General features: G+C 41.5%; 1 protein-coding gene across 3 annotated transcripts in view; it reads right to left on the bottom strand.

Annotated features, from left to right (window-relative positions):
• The window catches only part of ltk (leukocyte receptor tyrosine kinase), a 62,551-nt gene extending 41,884 nt beyond the window's left edge, over positions 1 to 20,667 (bottom strand). For 2 of the 3 annotated variants that reach the window (XM_031278509.2, XM_031278510.2), the window contains exon 1: positions 20,422 to 20,667. In XM_031278509.2, coding sequence (XP_031134369.1) covers positions 20,422 to 20,473 — 52 coding nt within the window. In that variant the 5' untranslated portion in view covers positions 20,474 to 20,667. Of the gene's footprint in view, positions 1 to 19,684; positions 20,110 to 20,421 lie in introns of those variants that run through there. The other variant, XM_031278511.2, reaches the window with a different exon arrangement.
• Between the last annotated feature and the right edge of the window lie 282 nt (positions 20,668 to 20,949).

Genomic DNA, 20,949 nt, shown 5'->3' with positions numbered 1-20,949 from the left:
GGCGTGGAATTATGAGTGACAGCCTAACAAAGAAGGCAGAAGACTCTCCTCAGTCATGTTGCCTTCAGGAAATTGTGTTACTGCGAGAACTATGACTGAATGCTTTCTATCCACTATATACATGTGATTTTTACTAAACAAACTAATGTGACAAAGTTCCATTTAAAAAATTGTTTTGGACAACACGTGGTACCAATTACACTATAAGAGCAATAAACTGTGCCAGATTGTGCAGTTCAGCAGGAACAATGACTTCTTCCACTTCCACGTACGACTTTGAATTTAGCACCACAGTATTCACTCGGCAGTCAGCATGACGTCCGCTCCGCCAAGGCAACCCGCCGGCGCCAGCGCACAGGTAAAACATGTGAAAGATATTAGCCTTTTTGAATAGATACTTTGGGACATTATCCCCGCAGTGGCATATTTGGGGGAAAATAGGTGGACAGCTGGAAATGAAGCATCGCTAGCACTAAAGTTAGCATTAACTAACGTTAGCTTCACACTAGCTGGTGTTTTTACACTAATTTCAGTGTCCAGCTCAAGTTTTTTGACTTTAACGTGTAGTGGTCTTTGTTAAAAAAAAAAATTATAGATAACTAACATTGCTAAGTTAATAATGTTACCTTTTCATGGTTAGTTTAAACAACATAACTTGTCCTGGTCCGCTTTGTTAATCAATCAATCAATCAATCAAAGCTTTTTATTACGGACACACACGGTCCAGAAAACAGACAGTAAGACATACAAATACAAAAAGACAAGTTAGTGTATTCTGATACATAAGTTAGGGTGTGGTAGAAGCCTTCAAAGTTTGCCCAATTGGCATATTTTGTAAGGCATAACTGTCATGCTGTAACGTTATGTGTGTAAAACGCAATTTATCAGGCCAGAGCATTAATGTGAAGTCGTATTTGTCTACTCTAGGAGCAAATAAAAAGAGACCTTCTTCACTGCAGCCACTGTCGAGTTATGGTCATTCTGACAAACAGAGGTTAACAAAGACCACTACACGTTAAAGTAAAAAAACTTGAGCTGGACACTGAAATTAGTGTAAAAACACCAGCTAGTGTTTGCCTTGGTGAGTTAATACTGTGGTGCATACATTCAAAGTCGTACGTGGAAGTGGGAGAAGTCATTCTTCCTGCTGAACTGCACAATCTGGCACAGTTTATTGCTCTTATAGTGTAATTGGTACCACGTGTTGTCCAAAACAGTTTTTTTTAAATGGAACTTTGTCACTAGCATCAGTTTGTTTAGTAAAAATCACATGTAAATATGGTGGATAGAAAGCATTCAGTCATAGTTCTCGCAGTAACACAATTTCCTGAAGGCAACATGACTGAGGAGAGTCTTCTGCCTTCTTTGTTAGGCTGCTACTCATAATTCCACGCCCCTCTGAGTTGAAGCCACGCCCCCAAGCAAAATCAGGGCCAAAAGTCTGAAACTGAAAAAAACTGATCTGAAAGTGAAAAAAAAGATTTGAAGCTGTAAAAAAAATAAGTTTTGAATCTGAAAACATGAAATGTGGAACTGAAAACAACTATAAAAGTGAAAAATGAAAATGTATTCAAAATAATTCCAGAATTTAATCTAAATTTTATTCAAACTGAAAGAAAAATTGGTACACTTATTTTTAGTTTGAATACATGGTTTTATTTTTTCAAGTTTTAGACCAAAACTTAAATTTTCAATTTCAAGCTGTAGTTTTTCAACTATATATATATTTTTCAAATTAACAAAACATTTGGCCCTGATTTAGCTCCATATACCAATAGTTGATTGGTGGAACTATCGTTACCGGCAAAAATCCATACCGATAGTTTTTCCTGGTTGCGTCCGTTGCTGGAGCAGCTGAGAAGCGCGCGCTGTCATTCATTACACAGTACGCGAGAGCTGAGAAGGGTCTGCTGGCATCATGCATTACAGAGGCGAAATAAAAACTATCACTGATGCCTCGTGTTGTTTATTTTCGACACGTGTTACTGCACGCTGCACGGAGAGCACATGCTGTGCGGAGAAGGCTGACATCAGATGCGCGTTTAAAGCATCAACAGCAAAAAGGTATGTATACAGTACATTTTGTCATATAATTATAAAGTTATTCATTTGTTGAATAGATGCTGCATTAGTAGAGAAAGAACAGCACAACAGTATATTTGTTTGCTTTCGAGGCTGAGATGATGCTAAACATTAGTAGTAGGCTAACTTGCCTCAAGCGTTTAAAACACTGACAAAAATAAACGCAAGTCCGACCCAAATGTCAGAATCAGAACCCTAAAGGATCGTCCACGATCCCAAACGGCACCTCTAATTCATATTTAGATAATTTAATAACAGTTAAATGTAGAGACTTACTGATTGCTGCAGCTAAAAGCTAACGAGTTAGCTGTCACGGGGGTGTCTTTGGTGTCTTTCTAGCCTTTACAGGTGATTTTCTATCCAGCCTGGAACTTGTGCCTTTTTCAGGGTTGTTGAGCATTAAATCCAAACTGTTACATCCAAGATTTATCCACTTGATGTCCATAATTCATCACGTTTTTGGTCATTTCTGCCGCTAACTCCGTGCTACCCATAGACAATAGGTGCTACCGACAAGGGAATCTCCCATGATGCCTTTGTTTATGTTTTCAACCAATGGGAAGGCAGGTCTGTCACACATTACGCCTTATATGGGCATCCAAGCGAGAGAGTACCGGTATAAAGTGGGAAAGATAGATCCTTCCAGGTCAGAGATCGTCTGTTACCGTTCTACAGAGAAGAATGGCGTCACTGTTTTGAGATTTGGCATACATTTCGGCCATTTTTGAAGAAATGTAAATAGTTTGTCCTTTATATGAATTATAATGCTCATCGTTTATTTTTGCACTGGATGACTCCAAATATGTAGGAGAACTGTTTTAGACAACACACATGCTTGTGTAGCATTGCTGTACAGTTAAACAGTTACATGTTGAGTTTAACTGTTTTTATTTATTTATTACTTTTTGTTTCAGTTTGAATGAATGTCTTTTATTGACTTCAATATTTATTTATATTTATTTCATTTAGCATGTTTTCATGGTTCAATACAGTTTTTTTATTTTTATAATAAAGTTCAGCACTGCTTTACTTGGAGTGTCATGTTTGTTTTTATCCAGCATCAATTTTAAATACCATCGGTCGATTAATCAGTTATCGGCAAATACGGCCCAACCTAGCTATCGGTATCGGTAAAATCCACTATCGGTCGACCTCTAATCGAGGTCCCAACAGTTTCCTGAGCTGAAAGCTGCTGCTGGTTGTAGTTAATTTCAAGGTTGGTGTTTTGTGGTGGCAATTGCAGATCCGGAGAGGCTCAGGAAAGTCGTGTGTCTGATGTTGTTCTCTGACAGAAAAGGCATCAAGATAGCTGGAGCCACTTTTCCACTGATAGATGTGACCACTATTAATATGTCTCCTCTCCTCTGTCCAAGCTCCAGCTCTCTCCCATAGTCTCATCTTTAATTTTCCCCTCAGGGTATTTAGTTTAGTTTTGCCTACATTACCCACAATGTAACTTGACTGCCGAAAGTTTAGTTGAAGATTCAGGTGTGTTATGCCAGTAGCAGCTAATGTAACCTCGAGCCGCTAGCCTCAAGTAGAGATGAAGAGCAGACTACTTAGGTCTGGTAACCTCACTTCTTTCTGAACCTTTATCTCTCTACACCCACTTAAGTCCTGATCTCCTCAAATTCCTTATTTCCCACTGGTAAGACACATGATGGCTCAAGTGACTACAGAGAGAGCCATGATCTAAAATATCCAATAACAACTTTGCTGTGTCAAGTGTGAAGACAGATAGAGGCTGAGAAGAGGAGTCATTGACAAAAGGAACAAATACAGACAGCAACGAAGCACACAAAAACACACAACACCCAACGCTGTCGCTAAACCAAATCCTAAGCAGAAGTTGCAAATCTTTGACAGTGAGATGTCTAAAAACTTACTGGGGAAGCTTCTTAATGAACAATAATGGATGAAGGATGAGGGCAGTATTTTCTTGGGAGACAGATGGTGCAACAGTGACAGTGAAATGACGTTAAACGGACTGTAGAATTACAGCATTAGCTGGCACTCCCATCCATCGCTGCCATTTACTAGAGCTGTTGATGTCAGAGGAGAGGCTATGTATATGAGTGGATGGTGCACCTAAATGCAGTGAATCATTCACAAATTGTTTTCAGTGAAGCCCATTGTAGAGAGAGAGAGAGAGAGAGAGAGAGAGAGAGAGAGAGAGAGAGAGAGAGAGAGAGAGAGAGAGAGAGAGCACGCACCAGGCTTTCAGACAGATAACCAGTAACACTAGCCTCGTGAGACCATCCTGATCTCACGAGCTCCAGTTTTCCGTCCGATCAGTCTGGCATCTTGAGACAGAGAAAATTTGGCCAAAAAAACGGCACTGGAGGCTTTTCTCGGAGGAAAAGATGTTTTTGCTCTTCTCCCGACTGGTTTTGGCAAGAGTTTGATATATCGTTGATCTGATTGGTTGATTTGGCCCGTCTATCACCAACATAGGTGGTGATAGAGAGATGATTTATCCAATCAGCTAACCAGTATTTTCACCCCTTCCCAAAAGTTCTCCAACGGAAAGTTCCCAGATGGATATGCCGAGCAAATGCGAAGCAATCCATCTGGCGGAGTCAGTAACACAGAGGTTTACCAAAACTTTCCATGCTAGGTGTCCACAGTCAAATATTATAAAAGGGGTCTGAGGGAACTGAGAAACAGCAAAGATTTTCATATTAAATCAATAAGAGGTAGAATCAACACAAACAGGTACGGCAAGTATAAAAGCAGCAGGGTGACATCATTTGTATGTGCCTTCAAAAACTGTTGAAAAATACAGTTTTATGATGTGTCAGCTCTCTGATAAAGGTTTGGCTAGGTTTAGGCACAAAAAATACAACTGACAACTCATGGTCTAGCTACCGCTTATCTATTCTGGGATAGGTGGAAAACTGGCTTGACTCTGGCTTGTTTGTATTTCTTTAAACTCTAAGCCCCGGATGCAGCAATGGTGCCCTTGCAAAATAGTGTAAATAGTGGAAGGGGAGGTCTGTCAGACTTTATCCCAGCACTGTACATCCTGTAGCCAGACTATACAGAGAAAGACTATCATTTGGAAGAGGAGACACTTGCCATCAGTCAGTCCTGCAGCCAGCTTTTGGTTTGAAGCCCTTGAAAGTCTCCACAAAATTCCTTGCCCGTTTTATATACCTAAAAACCAAATGTATTCAATCTACTTTCATATATGACAAAGAAAAGCATCAAATCTTCTTAAGTTTGAGATATATACATACATATATACATATATATATATATATATATATATATATATATATATATACATACACATACATATATATATATATATATACATATATACATATACACATATATATATACATATACATATATATATATATATATATATATACATATATATACACATATATATATATACACATATACATACATATATATATATACACATATACATACATACATATATATATACATACATACATACATATACATATATATATATATATACACACACACACACACACACACACACATATACATATCTATGTCTTTTATGATGAAACAATAATATAGTCTAAATTAAATTTCCTCTCTGGGATCAATGAGGTTTAAAATGTCTAAGTGAATTCTCATACAGGCATACTGCAAGTTATTTGTTATAAATGAATTAGTTGTTAATGGATTCAATACTGGATGTTACAAAAAGACAAAAAGATGAAAAAACAAGCCAGTCATACTTTTGTTGTTATTTTTCTATTTGTGTATTTTTATTTTGCTTATGTCACCAAAGCTAGTTTGAAAATAAGTAAAGATTTTGAGGAATTTGTCAAGCACAGCATTTGAAAAACCCTTAAGTCAAGTCAGTTTTATCTAAAAGCCCAAAATCCAACCCTGTCTCCAAGAAATGATGTTGCATTAGCAAGGAACAAAAAAAAAATAAATAAAGAAAAACTCCCCTGGAATTTTTTTTTTTGGTAATGTCAGACATAAAATAATCATTCTTCGAGAGACGAACAGCTTGTTTGTACTGGGTTTGATACATTATCAGTCAGAAACAATTAATATGAGGGAGCTTGTTACGGTTTGGGACATTTCTGTTACCCGTTTGTTCATTTGTGTATGTTCTGTTGTTGTATATTTTATTCTGTAGATTTATGCCTTGTTTTGTAGGTTTCCTGTTTTTGTGTTTATTCTGAATTGTGTATGTTTTGTGATTCCTGTGTTCTCTGTCCTCCATCCATCTTCCATCTTCTTCCGCTTATCCGGTAACGGGTCGCGGGGGTAGCAGCTCCAGCAGGGGACCCCAAACTTCCCTTTCCCGAGCCACATTAACCAGCTCCGACTGGGGGATCCCGAGGCGTTCCCAGGCCAGGTTGGAGATATAATCCCTCCACCTAGTCCTGGGTCTTCCCCGAGGCCTCCTCCCAGCTGGACGTGCCTGGAACACCTCCCTAGGGAGGCGCCCCGGGGGCATCCTTACCAGATGCCCGAACCACCTCAACTGGCCCCTTTCGACGCGAAGGAGCAGCGGCTCTACTCCGAGCTCCTCACGGATGACTGAGCTTCTCACCCTATCTCTAAGGGAGACGCCAGCCACCCTCCTGAGGAAACCCATTTCGGTCACTTGTACCCTGGATCTCGTTCTTTCGGTCATGACCCAGCCTTCATGACCATAGGTGAGGGTAGGAACGAAAACTGACCGGTAGATTGAGAGCTTTGCCTTCTGGCTCAGCTCTCTTTTCGTCACAACGGTGCGATAAATTGAGTGTAATACCGCACCCGCTGCGCCGATTCTCCGACCAATCTCCCGCTCCATTGTCCCCTCACTCGCGAACAATACCCCAAGGTACTTGAACTCCTTCACTTGGGGTAAAGACTCATTCCCTACCTGGAGAAGGCACTCCATCGGTTTCCTGCTGAGAACCATGGCCTCAGATTTAGAGATGCTGATCCTCATCCCAGCCGCTTCACACTCGGCTGCGAACCGATCCAGTGAGTGCTGAAGGTCACAGGCCGACGATGCCATCAGGACCACATCATCCGCAAAAAGCAGCGATGAGATCCCCAGCTCACCAAACTGCAACCCCTCTCCACCCCGACTACGCCTCGATATCCTGTCCATAAATACTACAAACAGGATTGGTGACAAAGCGCAGCCCTGGCGGAGGCCAACTCTCACCTGAAACGAGTCCGACTTACTGCCGAGAACCCGGACACAGCTCTCGCTTTGGTCGTACAGAGATTGGATGGCCCTGAGAAGGGGCCCCCTCACCCCATACTCCCGCAGCACCTCCCACAGTATCTCCCGGGGGACCCGGTCATACGCCTTCTCCAGATCCACAAAGCACATGTAGACCGGTTGGGCATACTCCCAGGCTCCCTCCAGGATCCTTGCGAGAGTAAAGATCTGGTCCGTTGTTCCACGACCAGGACGGAATCCGCATTGTTCCTCTTCAACCTGAGGTTCGACTATCGACCGAACCCTCCTTTCCAGCACCTTGGAGTAGACTTTACCGGGGAGGCTGAGAAGTGTGATACCCCTGTAATTGGCACACACCCTCTGGTCCCCCTTTTTGAAAAGGGGAACCACCACCCCGGTCTGCCACTCCTTAGGCACCGTCCCCGACTTCCACGCAATGTTGAAGAGGCGTGTCAACCAAGACAACCCCTCCACACCCAGAGCTTTAAGCATTTCTGGACGGATCTCATCAATCCCTGGGGCTTTGCCACTGTGGAGTTGTTTAACTACCTCAGCAACTTCCACCAGGGAAATTGACGACAATCCCCCATCATCCTCCAGCTCTGCCTCTACCATAGAGGGCGTATTAGTCGGATTTAGGAGTTCCTCAAAGTGCTCCTTCCACCGCCCTATTACCTCCTCAGTTGAGGTCAACAGCGTCCCATCCTTACTGTACACAGCTTGGATGGTTCCCCGCTTCCCCCTCCTGAGGTGGCGAACAGTTTTCCAGAAGCACCTTGGTGCCGACCGAAAGTCCTTCTCCATGTCTTCTCCGAACCTCTCCCACACCCGCTGCTTTGCCTCTTTCACGGCAGAGGCTGCAGCCCTTCGGGCCCTTCGGTACCTTGCAACTGCCTCCGGAGTCCTCTGGGATAACATATCCCGGAAAGACTCCTTCTTCAGTCGGACGGCTTCCCTGACCACCGGTGTCCACCACGGTGTTCGTGGGTTACCGCCCCTTGAGGCACCTAAGACCCTAAGACCACAGCTCCCCGCCGCAGCTTCAGCAATGGAAACTTTGAACATTGTCCACTCGGGTTCAATGCCCCCAGCCTCCACAGGGATGCACGAAAAGCTCCGCCGGAGGTGTGAGTTGAAAGTCTGTCGGACAGGGGCCTCCTCCAGACGTTCCCAATTTACCCGCACTACCCGTTTGGGTATACCCGTTACCAGGTCTGTCCAGAGTCTTCCCACACCCTCTGACCCAACTCACCACCAGATGGTGATCAGTTGACAGCTCTGCCCCTCTCTTCACCCGAGTGTCCAAAACATACGGCCTCAGATCAGATGAAACGATTATAAAATCGATCATTGACCTTTGGCCTAGGGTGCTCTGGTACCAAGTACACAAGCATCCCTATGTTCGAACATGGTGTTCGTTATAGACAATCCATGACTAGCACAGAAGTCCAACAACAAACAACCACTCTGGTTTAGATCAGGGAGGCCGTTCCTCCCAGTCACGCCTCTCCATGTGTCTCCATCATTTCCCACGTGCGCGTTGAAGTCCCCCAGCAGAACTATGGAGTCCCCCACTGGAGCCCCATACAGGACTCCATTCAAGGTCTCCAAGAAGGCCGAATACTCCGAGCTCTTGTTTGGTGCATACGCACAAACAACAGTCAGAGTTTTCCCCCCCACAACCCGCAGGCGTAGGGAGGCGACCCTCTCGTCCACCGGGGTAAACTCCAACGTAGCGGCGCTCAGCCGGGGGCTTGTGAGTATCCCCACACCCGCCCGGCGCCTCACACCCTGGGCAACTCCGGAGAAGAAAAGAGTCCAACCCCTATCCAGGAGTATGGTTCCAGAACCGAGACTGTGCGTAGAGGTAAGCCCCACCAGATCCAACTGGTAGCGCTCCACCTCCCGCACAAGTTCCAGCTCCTTCCCCCACAGAGAGGTGACGTTCCACGTCCCCAGAGCCAGCGTCTGCTGCCCGGGTCTGGTCCGTCGAGGCCCCTGACCTTCACTGCCACCCATGTGGCAGCGCACCCGACCCCAGCGGTTCCTCCCACAGGTGGTGGGCCCATGGGTTGGAGAGAGAGGTGCCACGTAGCTTTTTCGGGCTGTGCCCGGCCGGGCTCCGTGGCAAACCCGGCCACCAGGCGCTCGCTGACGGGCCCTCCATCTGGGCCTGGCTCCAGACGGGGGCCCCGGGCTTCCTCCGGGCAGGGTCACTCCATCTCTACCTCGTTTTTTCATAGGGTTTTTGAACCATTCTTTGTCTGGCCCCTCCCCTGAGACCACTTTGCCTTGGGAGACCCTACCAGGAGCACAAAGCTCCAGACAACACAGCCCTCAGGTTCATAGGGACACACAAACCTCTCCACCACGATAAGGTGATGGTTCCAGGAGTGTTCTCTGTCCTCCCTGGTGTTTAGTGTTGTGTCAAGTTTCTGCGTTTAGTTGATGTCATGTTTTCTGTCTTAGTGTTCCTGTTTCCTGTTTTATTCTGATAGTCTGTTTTCTGTCTTGTCAGGTCTAGTTTTACTCTCTGTGTTTCCCGCCTTTGTTGATTACCCTGCCCCGCCCTGATGCGTTTCACCTGTTGTATCACCTGTCCCTCATTTGTTCATTACCTCGTGTATTTAACCTCTGTGTTCCCTTTTCCTCTTGTCAGATTGTTTTGTGTCCTTGTGCCGTCAACTTGTATCCATTTGTGTCCAGGTCCTGCGTGTCTGTGTATTTTGCGTCCCTGCCAGTTCTTGACTCCCTGAGTTTTTTCTGCTTTTTAGATCCTTTGTATCCTGCCTTTTTGTTAATTAAATCTTCGAGTACAACCTTCTCCTGCCTGCCTGCCTGCCTCATCTCTGCGTTTGGGTCCACTATTCCCTGCCTCCACACAACAGAGCTTTAACTGTAAAAACATTAGCGTCATCATTTCAGTTCAGGGTTTATTTTTTCAAATGCAATGTGTAGCCATTTAAAGCTTAAATTAATCTTAGCTTTAAACACATTCTTGTTGCATTTTATATTCCATCTCTCAACTGCCTGTCACAAACTGCAAAAGATATTTATGCTCGTCTGTGCTCAGAGGCCCGTCCAAAAGAAGCAAACACTGCTATAACCTCCCAAATCCTCATCTTTTAAGCTCCAGACTCAAACACACATATTTGGAAACCATTTATACCAGTATGACTATGAACTTTCTACATTTAGGCAACTTGAAAACAATTGCTGTAAGCTTTCATTAGCACTGGAAATTGAAGCAAATAATTGGCCTTTGCTCAGGGTTATGACTTATGTTTACAGTCAGGGCTGTAGTCAAGTCCACCTTTGTCGAGTCCAAGACAAGTCCAAGACCAGGACTAGTTGAGACTGAGTCCAAAGAGGTTAAAGTCCAAGTGAAGACCGAGTCCAAATGAGAGATAGTCAATATCGAGACAGAAAAAAAAGAATCCTCTTTAAGACCACTTACTTACCTGTTCATAATTTATGTGATGTGAGAGAGTGTGACAGAGTAACACACTATAGGATCTTTTAGGCCATATTATTTACTTAAAATATAAAATGGAAATGTTCCCATTCTTTAACTTATTACTTGTCCTTAAGACTTCATAGCACCAAGTGCTCACTGACATTGTGTCTGCGGCCAAAATGAAAATAATTGATGCCTGATGATTGAGGTATATGATGCTGCCAGGTGTATACCAGGTGACTAATCTCGATGCCTGTTCTAGATGAATTTTGAATTAAACTAATACCTGTTTTCTGAACAAGTGTGCTTCATCAATGGTTTTGTTTTGAAGGAGGAAGTTACTTTAGAACAAAAGCATATAGTGCTGGACTTGGTCAAGACCAACTAGAATATTTGGCGAGTCCAATGGCCGAGTCCGAGACAAGTCTGAGTCCAAATACCAATGAGTCCAAGGACAACAGAAAAACGTCTTGAGTCCGGACTTACTACAGACCTGTTCACAGTTATTAAATCATCTGGCTTTTATTGGACCTTTAGATAACCTGTGTGTTTCTACTAAAACTTTACTGTAGCACGTACAGTGTTAGATGTCCTACCTACTATGCAGTTTAGCAAAACCCATAATCTTTTTAAAATTCAAAAATACAGACTAGAATTAGATTGCATTCTCTAACCAATGACATTGAAAAACAAAGCCTCCAAAACTTGAGGAACTACTATGACCTGCAAGGTAAGCCCATACTACAACTATCCTTAATGAATGAATGATTATTATAGAAACGAAAAAAGACTAAGCAAGCCAAACTCCCTAAAGTATGTCATACCCTTCATTAAACTCATCAGATAATACCAAAGAGCAGCTCACACACTGTAGTTCAAAAGACAACAAAATGTTTCAATTCCTACTGAAAACATGTCCATTGTGACATTTTTTATAAAAACTCACAAAATAACATTGCCAACCCCACAGCTAAAATGGTGTAAAGAATAGCTCACACAGCCGTAAACATTCAAACAGAATAGCTCTCTAGTTGGACACTAGCAGCAAAACATGTCATCATGGGTCACTGCTTTTCAAAACACATTACCATTTTCTGATGTGATGCCGCTATCCTCTTTTTATCAGTGCCTTCCAATCCGTTATATATTACCATTACAAAAAATAGACATACAGAGTAAACAACTGGAAACAAACGGTGTGTCTTCTTTGGCCGAGTCACATGCTTTGTCTCCCATCCATCCAAAACATACAAAGTTTCACAGCCGCTAGAGTTCCTTGCAGTGGTACAGGAAGTATTAAGATCTTCTGCTCAGGTAAAAGTAGTGATACCACAGTAAAAAATTACTCAATTACAAGGTAAAGTCCTGCATTCAAAATCTTACTCAAAGTATCTTAAAGTAAAGTAAGTACTCCTTATGCAAAATGACCCCACTCATAGTGATGTACTGTTATTTAGTTTAATTAATAATTAATCATATTTTGAAGCTGATTATGTTTTACATGTAAACTCTTGACATGGAAAGTAACTAGTAACTACAGCTGTTAGATAAATGTAGTAGGATAAAAAGTACAATCTTTACCTCTGAAAAGTAACAGAATGTACTCAAGTAAAGAATAAGTACCTCAAAATTGTATTTTAGTAGAGTAGGCTACTTGACTAAATGTACTTAGTTACATTCCACCACTGGGCCCCTGTCAGGTAAACATAACCGTACTTAGACCAAATCACCAATTCAAGTTAGTCTGGAACCTCCAAGTTCATTTTCAATTTTCAAAGGAGCGTTACCAATATACGTATACAAAAAGGCCTTTAGATGCGATTTGATAGATAACAACCAATCAGAGCAATGAAACGTGCATAGCGCTGAGCGACAGACAAATGTAAACAGACAGCAGCGTGCAGAGATGAGCCAACGTGATATCATGACTTTGCGTAAACATACACGCCACTTTCCTAAAGCCAAGTGGCGTGTTATCTGTACGCATTTTGAGCTATCCGCGTTACTTATCCACGCTAAAAAATGAGTATGCGTCTTGATAACACGCCAATAATGGCATACGAATTGGCGTGTCATACATACGCCACTTCATGAGATCAGTCTGCACACACAGACAGGATGGTTAAGAAAAGTGCAGAACTTTATATGAAGTATGTAACAATTTTTCAAGTGAAGAAATGCACTTCAGAGCCCCAACTTTGAACTAACAAAAAATGTATCAGTTCACTGGATTTAACTCAACTCCAAAATACAGAAAAATAATATAAAGTAAATTGGTGATAAATGGAGTAGAAACACAATAGAAAAGCAAGTTACTCTATAGGGATAATAAATAGGGCTGTGTATTGGCAAGAATCTGGCGATACGATACGTATCACGATACATGGGTCACGATTCAATATATTTCGATACTGTGCGTAAGGTGATACACTGGGATTTCTTTTAAGTATAATTTTAGAAAAACTAATATTTAAAAAAAGACATGATGTGCATAAAAGTCAAAGAAGTTTACTTTAGGTAAACAATTCAGTACACAGAAAATCCAACTGCCAGTTTGGGATTGTGGTTCACAGGTTCTTAGTGAGCAAATTTTTATTTGCTAAAGTAGGCCAAAGTTCAGCCATAGCTACATTGTTAGCTTCTAGCAAAAAGTCAGGCACTGCTAGGCACTGTTGGGCAAGGACACTAGTGGTGCATAGCCATCTAGCGGTAGGGGGTTTAAGCACAACATAAACGTGAACCACTGTCTTACATGAATATTTTTGCACGTAAACTAAAAAAAATAAATCAAAAAAATCCAAAAAGAAATTGATAGTGTTTTTGAAAATCGATACAGTATTGCTACATAAAATATCGCGATACTCAAGTGTATCAATTTTTTCTATCACCCTTAATAATAAATATACGTCAAACATTTCAAAACACTCCCTTGTTCTTAGACAATGACTTGAAATAGACTTTCAGATGGGAGTTAATTTTGCACTTTTATTGGTAAGGGGCTTTCCTAATGTGACATCCAAAACTAAAAAACAGCCAGTTAAATTTCACATTTATGCAATCAAACATTGTATGTTATAACTAGACTACGACTGTGCACGTCCATGTCAAAATATGCATATCTTCGCTGAGACCCTTGAATGTCTGTCTGCATCTAGACGTTTCACGCTTCTGAAGACCCATTCATGAGCAGTGAATCAGGGTTTCGGTATTTCCAAAAGAATTAAGTCCAATAACTCAATTTATGATTTAATTGGTTGCAGCTTGGCTTCAGTTAGCTGGTATTTCGTACCGGTATGCAGTTTCTTCTCAGATGGTCCTTAATCAACAAAGATACCCAGACTTTCAGACACACCATGTCGGTTTTCTGTGACAACCATTTAGGATATGAAGATAAAATGCAGCATACACATAAGCCAATAAGCATTTTAATTCAAGGTGACCTGGAACAAGGTAGAAACAGAACATGTGATTTTGAGGAGACTAAAAGCATGACGGTGATGGTGAAAAGCTTTCATTACATTAATGTGATGTGTTTATGCACTGAATTTTACACGTGTAGTATACATTCTTGTATGAAGTCATGAAAGAGTGTGTTTGTAAATGTCAAGGTCTGGAAGGTCAAACCTTTACTGCTACAACTAGAGTCTAAATAAACTGCTGCTGTCCATACATGTATCAATTTGCATTTTGCTCAAGCTAATAGTAAAATCCACAATCCACATAAAAATGAACAAATTCAAACTAAGCAGAAGAGAAACAAAACCAAGCCTTAAAAAAAGGTTGACATTTTGGGAAATATGCTTATTCACTTTCTTGCCATGAATTACATGAGAAAATGAATAGCCCTCTCATGTCTCTATGCTAAATATATAGCTACAGCCAGCAGCCAGCTAACTTAGCTCAGCACAAAGACTGGAAACTGAGGGAAACAGCTAGCCTGGCTCTGTTATCAGTCCTCACTTTATTGTTTTGGTTCACTCTCACTGCTCTCATAAGTGCAGCAGACAGCGGTTTTCAGCGAAAGAGCTCTTAAATCACACTGTACACTACCTGACCAGCACCTACGACAGTCCGATAAAGTTAGCAACTAGCTGGTGAACATTGTGGAGCATCTACGAGCCAGATATTTCCCTCAGGAGTTTGCAGACACCCAAATAGAGCTCACAGTAAATATTGGACACCAAATTAATGCTAATGTTGCTCCATACCTTCTGGATGATATTGGCCACTGTTGGCTAACTCAATCCCAATATCAATTTAAAAGCTGCTAATAAGCCAGTGTTTTGTTTACAGCTTGTTATGCTGCCCCTTAGGGATTAAAAATCAATTAACTATGGTGATGGAAGATCAGAAAAGAGTCATATGCACGATCTTTGTAACGTTAAAGGTTCTCCAAGGTCTCAAATTCTCCAGACACCGTGTAAATGTAGCCCAGCGTTTACAGGATATGGTTAAAATCAGCCTTCTACAGTACCAACTAGCAGTGTCTGTACGGGAACTGAAGGGACTAAAGCCGTCCTTCTCATCTTTAACCACAAAGTCCAACTCCCACTGCGCTGGTGTGGCACTGTGCGGACCTTCCTTCACATAGATCAAACAGCAGTGTCTATGAAATATGTGCAGACACACTTCACTCATAAGCTATGTCTGTGGCCAACCAAAGCCAGCGAAGTCTCCTGTGTGACTCACTCGCTGTGCTCTGGTGGACCAAAACGAATATCTGCTGCCCAGTGATTTAAGACCGATTCTCTTTGATAGTGGGCTACAGCAATGTTTCCAGCAAAATGGAGAAAATTTTAATCACAAGGTCAAATATATCAACATACTTCCTGGTAACAAAATGTTGTTTGTCTGTTTGAGCGAAGATTTGCTATAAGAGCACCAGAAGAGTCCCTCTGTTTCTTATTTCCCTGATAGACAGACGCAGATTATTATAGGAGTCTGTTAGTCGCTGTCTCGGCTGTTGATTATCTACCACAAGCTGCAGCTTCAACGTTTCATGCCAAATCTAACATTTCAAATGTCAGCTTGATGTCATGACTGTGTCTCCCTTGTCTATTTATATCAATCTCTCTTTCTTTCTCTGCTGTTTTTGATGAAGAAAAAAAAAAAAAAACGTTAAACAACATCTGACGAGCCTTTCCTCGACCCACGGGGTTGCATGGTCCTTGAATGTGAGAGACGCACAGCTGGCTGCTCATCTGTCTGTTATCCAGGCAGCAGCAGAGTGACACCCTTGAGGCACAGCTTTGATCTGCTATCTCTCTCCTTTTGCAGACTGTAGATACATGATTACACTCTAACTACACCTGAGCAACAGATATGAGACTCTAATCCAATAACATTATTACAAGGACGAAGGAAACACTCTTTGTGTAACCAACTGTTGCTGGTTCAGAAGGTGGGAAACAATCAACACAAAGAGCCCAAGCAAAAATAAAGAGTATCACAAGATGAAGTCCCCAAAGCCTGCCAGAGAAATTCTGAGAGGAGACAGACCACGAAAACGACACGTGTTGCAGGGAAAAGAAAAATTCATGGATGCAAAAAGGATAAAGTTTGCACCGCTGCGGAAAGGCTGAACTGAGGGATCATACTGTATTAAGACCAGCAAGACATCTGACATCATTTCTTTTGATCTAAAAAAAAAAAATAATAAAGTTGTACACTTCACCGTTTATGCCTCTTAATACGGTAAATGTCATACCTAAACAGGATTAAATCTGATTTAAATGGAATTAAGCAGAACGTAAATGTAAGAGGTGAGTTTGTCTAGAAATATATCAAAGCATGAACTCTGAAGGTCTACACTGGTTTAAATAGAATCACCCAAGTGATGGGCTGAGGGACTGTCTGCACTGAGATTCAAACTCTGCTGATTAAGTGCAGATCAGACTCGTCTTTTTTTAACATTCATAGACACATGGAGACTGAGAGGTGAAAAATAAACGCAAATGATTAGTTTACTTTAACGCAACACACGCAAAGTTTGAGCCTCACTGCTCTTACATTACCAATCAAAACAACATCATTTACAGTTATGACCTGGGCCAGTGTGACTTCTTAAGCGCACATTTTCATTGCAGTCAAACGTCCACAGTAATTAACTAAGAGCCTGCTGGTTTCAGTATGAATTAGTAATGAAGTACTGTCTGACGTAACCCTAAATCTGTCTCTGTTGCAGTCAGCCAATATCTTCAATAAGGCTAAAAGCTAAAGTCAAATCAAAACTGGGGCCTCTGCTGAAATCTAAGGATGTATTTAGTCTGACTTGAAACTGGGTAGCAAACTGAAAAGGTACATAGACAGAATTACAGGATGGGATTTGACTTTTTGTACCCCATCTTTTTGCATATTTTAATTATTTTCAAGATAACAAAAGCATTATTTCCAATCCTTGTTCTTGGGGAAAATCAGCATAGGCTTCTCTTTCTCTCTTAATTACTAATGGCATAGCTGCATTTTGGCTGTGCTCCCCTTTTTGCCATTTTGAAAGATGTTACTTGGCATTTGAGAAAGCTGTTAGAGGAGGGGAGAAGGGAACAGTTAACAGTCTGAAACAGTGATGAATACCTCCAGTGTTTCTACAGTACAACACCAGGCTGCATAATGTATACAATAGGCCAAAGTGATTGTATTGCCTTTATGTAATTTTTTACTAGAGTACCAACAGCAAGCAAGCACTGAGTGACTGCATGGAAAAGTGATAGAATTCTGCCACTTTTGTTTTTATCGTATTTCCAAGAGGCTGAAATGAACTACAAAAGGAGCCACATTCTATTCACTCTAGCCACATTCGTTCTATATTTCAGAACAGTAATCATGGTGTGTCTCGTGCATCAAATCAGTCAACTTTTTCAATATTTAGCCTAGACCACACTCTTTGCCCAAACTTAACCAAGCCTAAACATAACTATAGAACCACTTAATCGTGCTTAAGTTGCTACCAGCAGATAGGTATGGCTACACTGCATATATCATCATGTTGCTGATAGAATCAGTGTGAACATTTTGCACCTCTTAAAGCAGCCATATTATGCTCATTTTCAGGTTCATAATTGTATTTTAAGGTTGTACCAGAATAGGTTTACATGGTTTAATTTTCAAAAAACACCATATTTTTGTTGTACTGCACCGCTCTCTCTCACTGCTGCAGATCCTCTTTTCAGCTGGTCTCTGTTTTAGCTACAGAGTGAGACCTCTTTTCTTCTTCTTCTTCTGTACTATCTTTGATTGCACTGCACATGCCCAGTAGCTCAGATGTAGATCATGTCAGCTAGCTAGCTCCATAGACAGTAAAAGAAAGGCTGTTTCTACAACTTTGGTCAGTTACAAGGCAGGATTAGCTGGGAGACTTCTAAATGAGGGCGTACATGTAAGTAGTTCTTTTGGAGATTATGGTGAACTTGTGTGTGTTGTAGCAGTGCTTTGCTATTGAGAACGAGGTAGCATGCTAGCGTTAGCATTAGCATGCTAACGCTAACACTATGAGCTAATGGTTGCTGTTAGCCTGCTCGTTTCGGCTTGTGACGTCACAAGCCGTGCCGATTTTGAACAGCTCACCCAGAGACTGAAGGCAGGACACATTCAGAAACTGTATCTCACTCTAAACAGCATGGATGTTTTTTTTTCAAAGTTTGTATGTGTGTGGAAGCACCAGAGACACAACATAACACCCCAAATCCCAGAAAAAGTGTTTTTTTCATAATATGGGCACTTTAAAGAAACATTCATTAAAAGCATTGCCTCATTCGGTTAATAAGAAAAAACTTTTCACTTACTGTAAAACCTAACTGCTGTTGCAAATTAGTAGTAGCCTATAAACATATTTTCAAGGAGATGAATGAGAAAATTGTACCTCACTTGCTGCTAAACTAGGCTGCATGCTGGAGAGGACTCAGGAACAGAGAGGGAGGGGGGGTCTGACATAAGACTGTGAGTTTTGGCAAAGCTTGCCCTGGGTGTTCTCCTTTCACTGGTATTGACTGCAGTGAGAGCCACTTACACTGGTGCAGCCTCTGTGGCTAATGAAGCCAAAGAGAGCACAAGCCAAGAGACACACTTCTCCTGTCTTTAGTTTAAGAAAAGGTGGTGTTGTTGGAGACGTGAAATAATGAATTCACTGCCATCTTAATAGGAAAGCCTCTGGCATGAAGTACAAATTCAGCAGATACAAGACCCTGGGTGCAAAGCATGTGGGGCCACATTAGAGGAGAGAACCCTGTGTGAAACAGCACAAACCACATGTGCATTTACCAGACAGTTTCCTGAAAAACAAGCCCTGGCATGAGGCATGATCCACATCAGGCCTTAATATGTAAAAGGTCAACTAATGTTCTTCATTTAAAGCCAGCTGAAGTCACAGTGATGCCAATAAGCTAGTTCTGGTGAATCCAAGTGAGCTCATCATAATTTCTATGCCCACATGACAAGCCTCTGCAGGTCGTAAACACTCACTCCAATCATATGGTGTTAAGCTTGTAATTTGGATTCTATACAAAAAAAAAAAGATAGACTGATGGGGGATTTCAAATTGAAAAGAAATTGTGAATAATTCTACTTTTTTTCCAACAGTTTGTATGTTGTTTTTTTTCAGTCACAAGCTTAAACATAATTACAAAATTAACAAAATTACATCTGACCATTACACTGCTTCATTGCTACCTTAACTTGTGAAGAGAAAGGTCATAGTTTTCTCTATTATTTTTGTTTCTATAAACATTCAAACTAACACTACAATATTGTGTTCCTGCAAACCCACTCACTGTTAAGAGTGCACTCTTGCTAAGTCTTGTAGTCGTGCAGTGTAAATGAATGTAAATCAAATTCTCTAAAGTGTGCCTCAAGAGAATATGACAGCTGGACTGATGCCGTTTTTCAAAGTGGATGTGAAAACACCTCTGGGTGTGTGCGTGGAAATGAGAAAGAGAGAGAGGGAGTTGCTGTAACGTTATACTCACAGGCACTCAGAGAGATGAAATCAAACTGCAACAGACACTGGCTAATAACTGGAGTACATACTCAACTGGTGATCTCTTTTCCACACTAGCAGCGGCGGGTGTGAACAGCAGCAGCTAATTGATTTGACACATGCTAGGTGCGTTTGCATCAACCAAACAATGTTTTTAATGCTCATTTTCAATTTGCGCATAAAGAAAAACCTGAAAGGAAAAGTTAGATCGATAAAGGCAAATACGAAAAAGCTAGCCAATTAATCATGATCTAGCCTACTTCCGATTCATTGAAGAGATGAAAAATGGCGGCAGACATCAGATAAGTGGAGACTGTAAACTTCAAATTAATACACGAAACAAACGAAATAAATGCCATTATTCTATTTTTCCTAGGTTTGACTGGCACTGTTTTCATTGCATTGCGTCTTCTTCTGTAACTATTTAATGGCCCCTGTCAGGAGAATTAGCGCCACCTAGTGCTTGTCTCGATGAACCAACTCCTAATGTTAGTGGATGGAAACGCACATAGACTACATTTCTGAAAATTCGGTTAAAAATATGCGCTTCATTTGAATAGAAACCTGTCTATTGTTGGTAAATTTGTTAATTTAGTTAATTTAAAGAAAACATTTAAAAGTAGCCTAATAAAGGAATGAAGAGGGAAAGGTTGTGTGGTTAAACATTTCGTCTTGCTTCATAAAAACACTAATTGAGGTAGGCTAAAAGTTAATTACGGTACTTACTTATCAAAATGACGATGGAGAGATAAGTATTGTAGTTTTTTATATAATCCATGGTTCCCGTTTTCCGGCAGGTCCACAGAGAGTCCGTGTAGTTTTTGGCACCTTTATGTCCTCATGAATACATTTACCAACAGGCTCGTGAAGCACAAAAACGGAGACACACACGCGCTCGCTCTTCGCACAGTGTATTGTAGTTGTTTCTCCAAGTTGCGCAGTTACTCATTCCAGTGATGCTGATGCTGCTGCAGCTCCTAGTGACGACAACCCTCTCTCTCTCTCTCTCTCTCTCTCTCTCTCTCTCTCTCTCTCTCTCTCTCTCTCTCTCTCTCTCTCTCTCTCTCTGTGTGTTAGTCACCAGTCATAAAGGCTCTTGGTCCTAAAGACATTCATTTCTCAGGCGTCACTCTTCACTTTTATCTTCAGTTTTTGAGTTTTTATCTGTGTGCTCCAGCTGCAGGTGGCAGCTTGTCCATAAAGAATAAAGATAAAACATTTAAATCCTTACAACAAACAGCAGATACCATAGGT

The sequence above is a fragment of the Sander lucioperca genome, chromosome 18 (genome assembly GCF_008315115.2).
Source record: "Sander lucioperca isolate FBNREF2018 chromosome 18, SLUC_FBN_1.2, whole genome shotgun sequence".
In the NCBI taxonomy this organism is placed as follows: Eukaryota; Metazoa; Chordata; class Actinopteri; order Perciformes; family Percidae; genus Sander; species Sander lucioperca.
The sequence above is the reverse complement of the archived record's forward strand: the minus strand, read 5'-3'. Positions and strand labels throughout refer to the sequence as shown.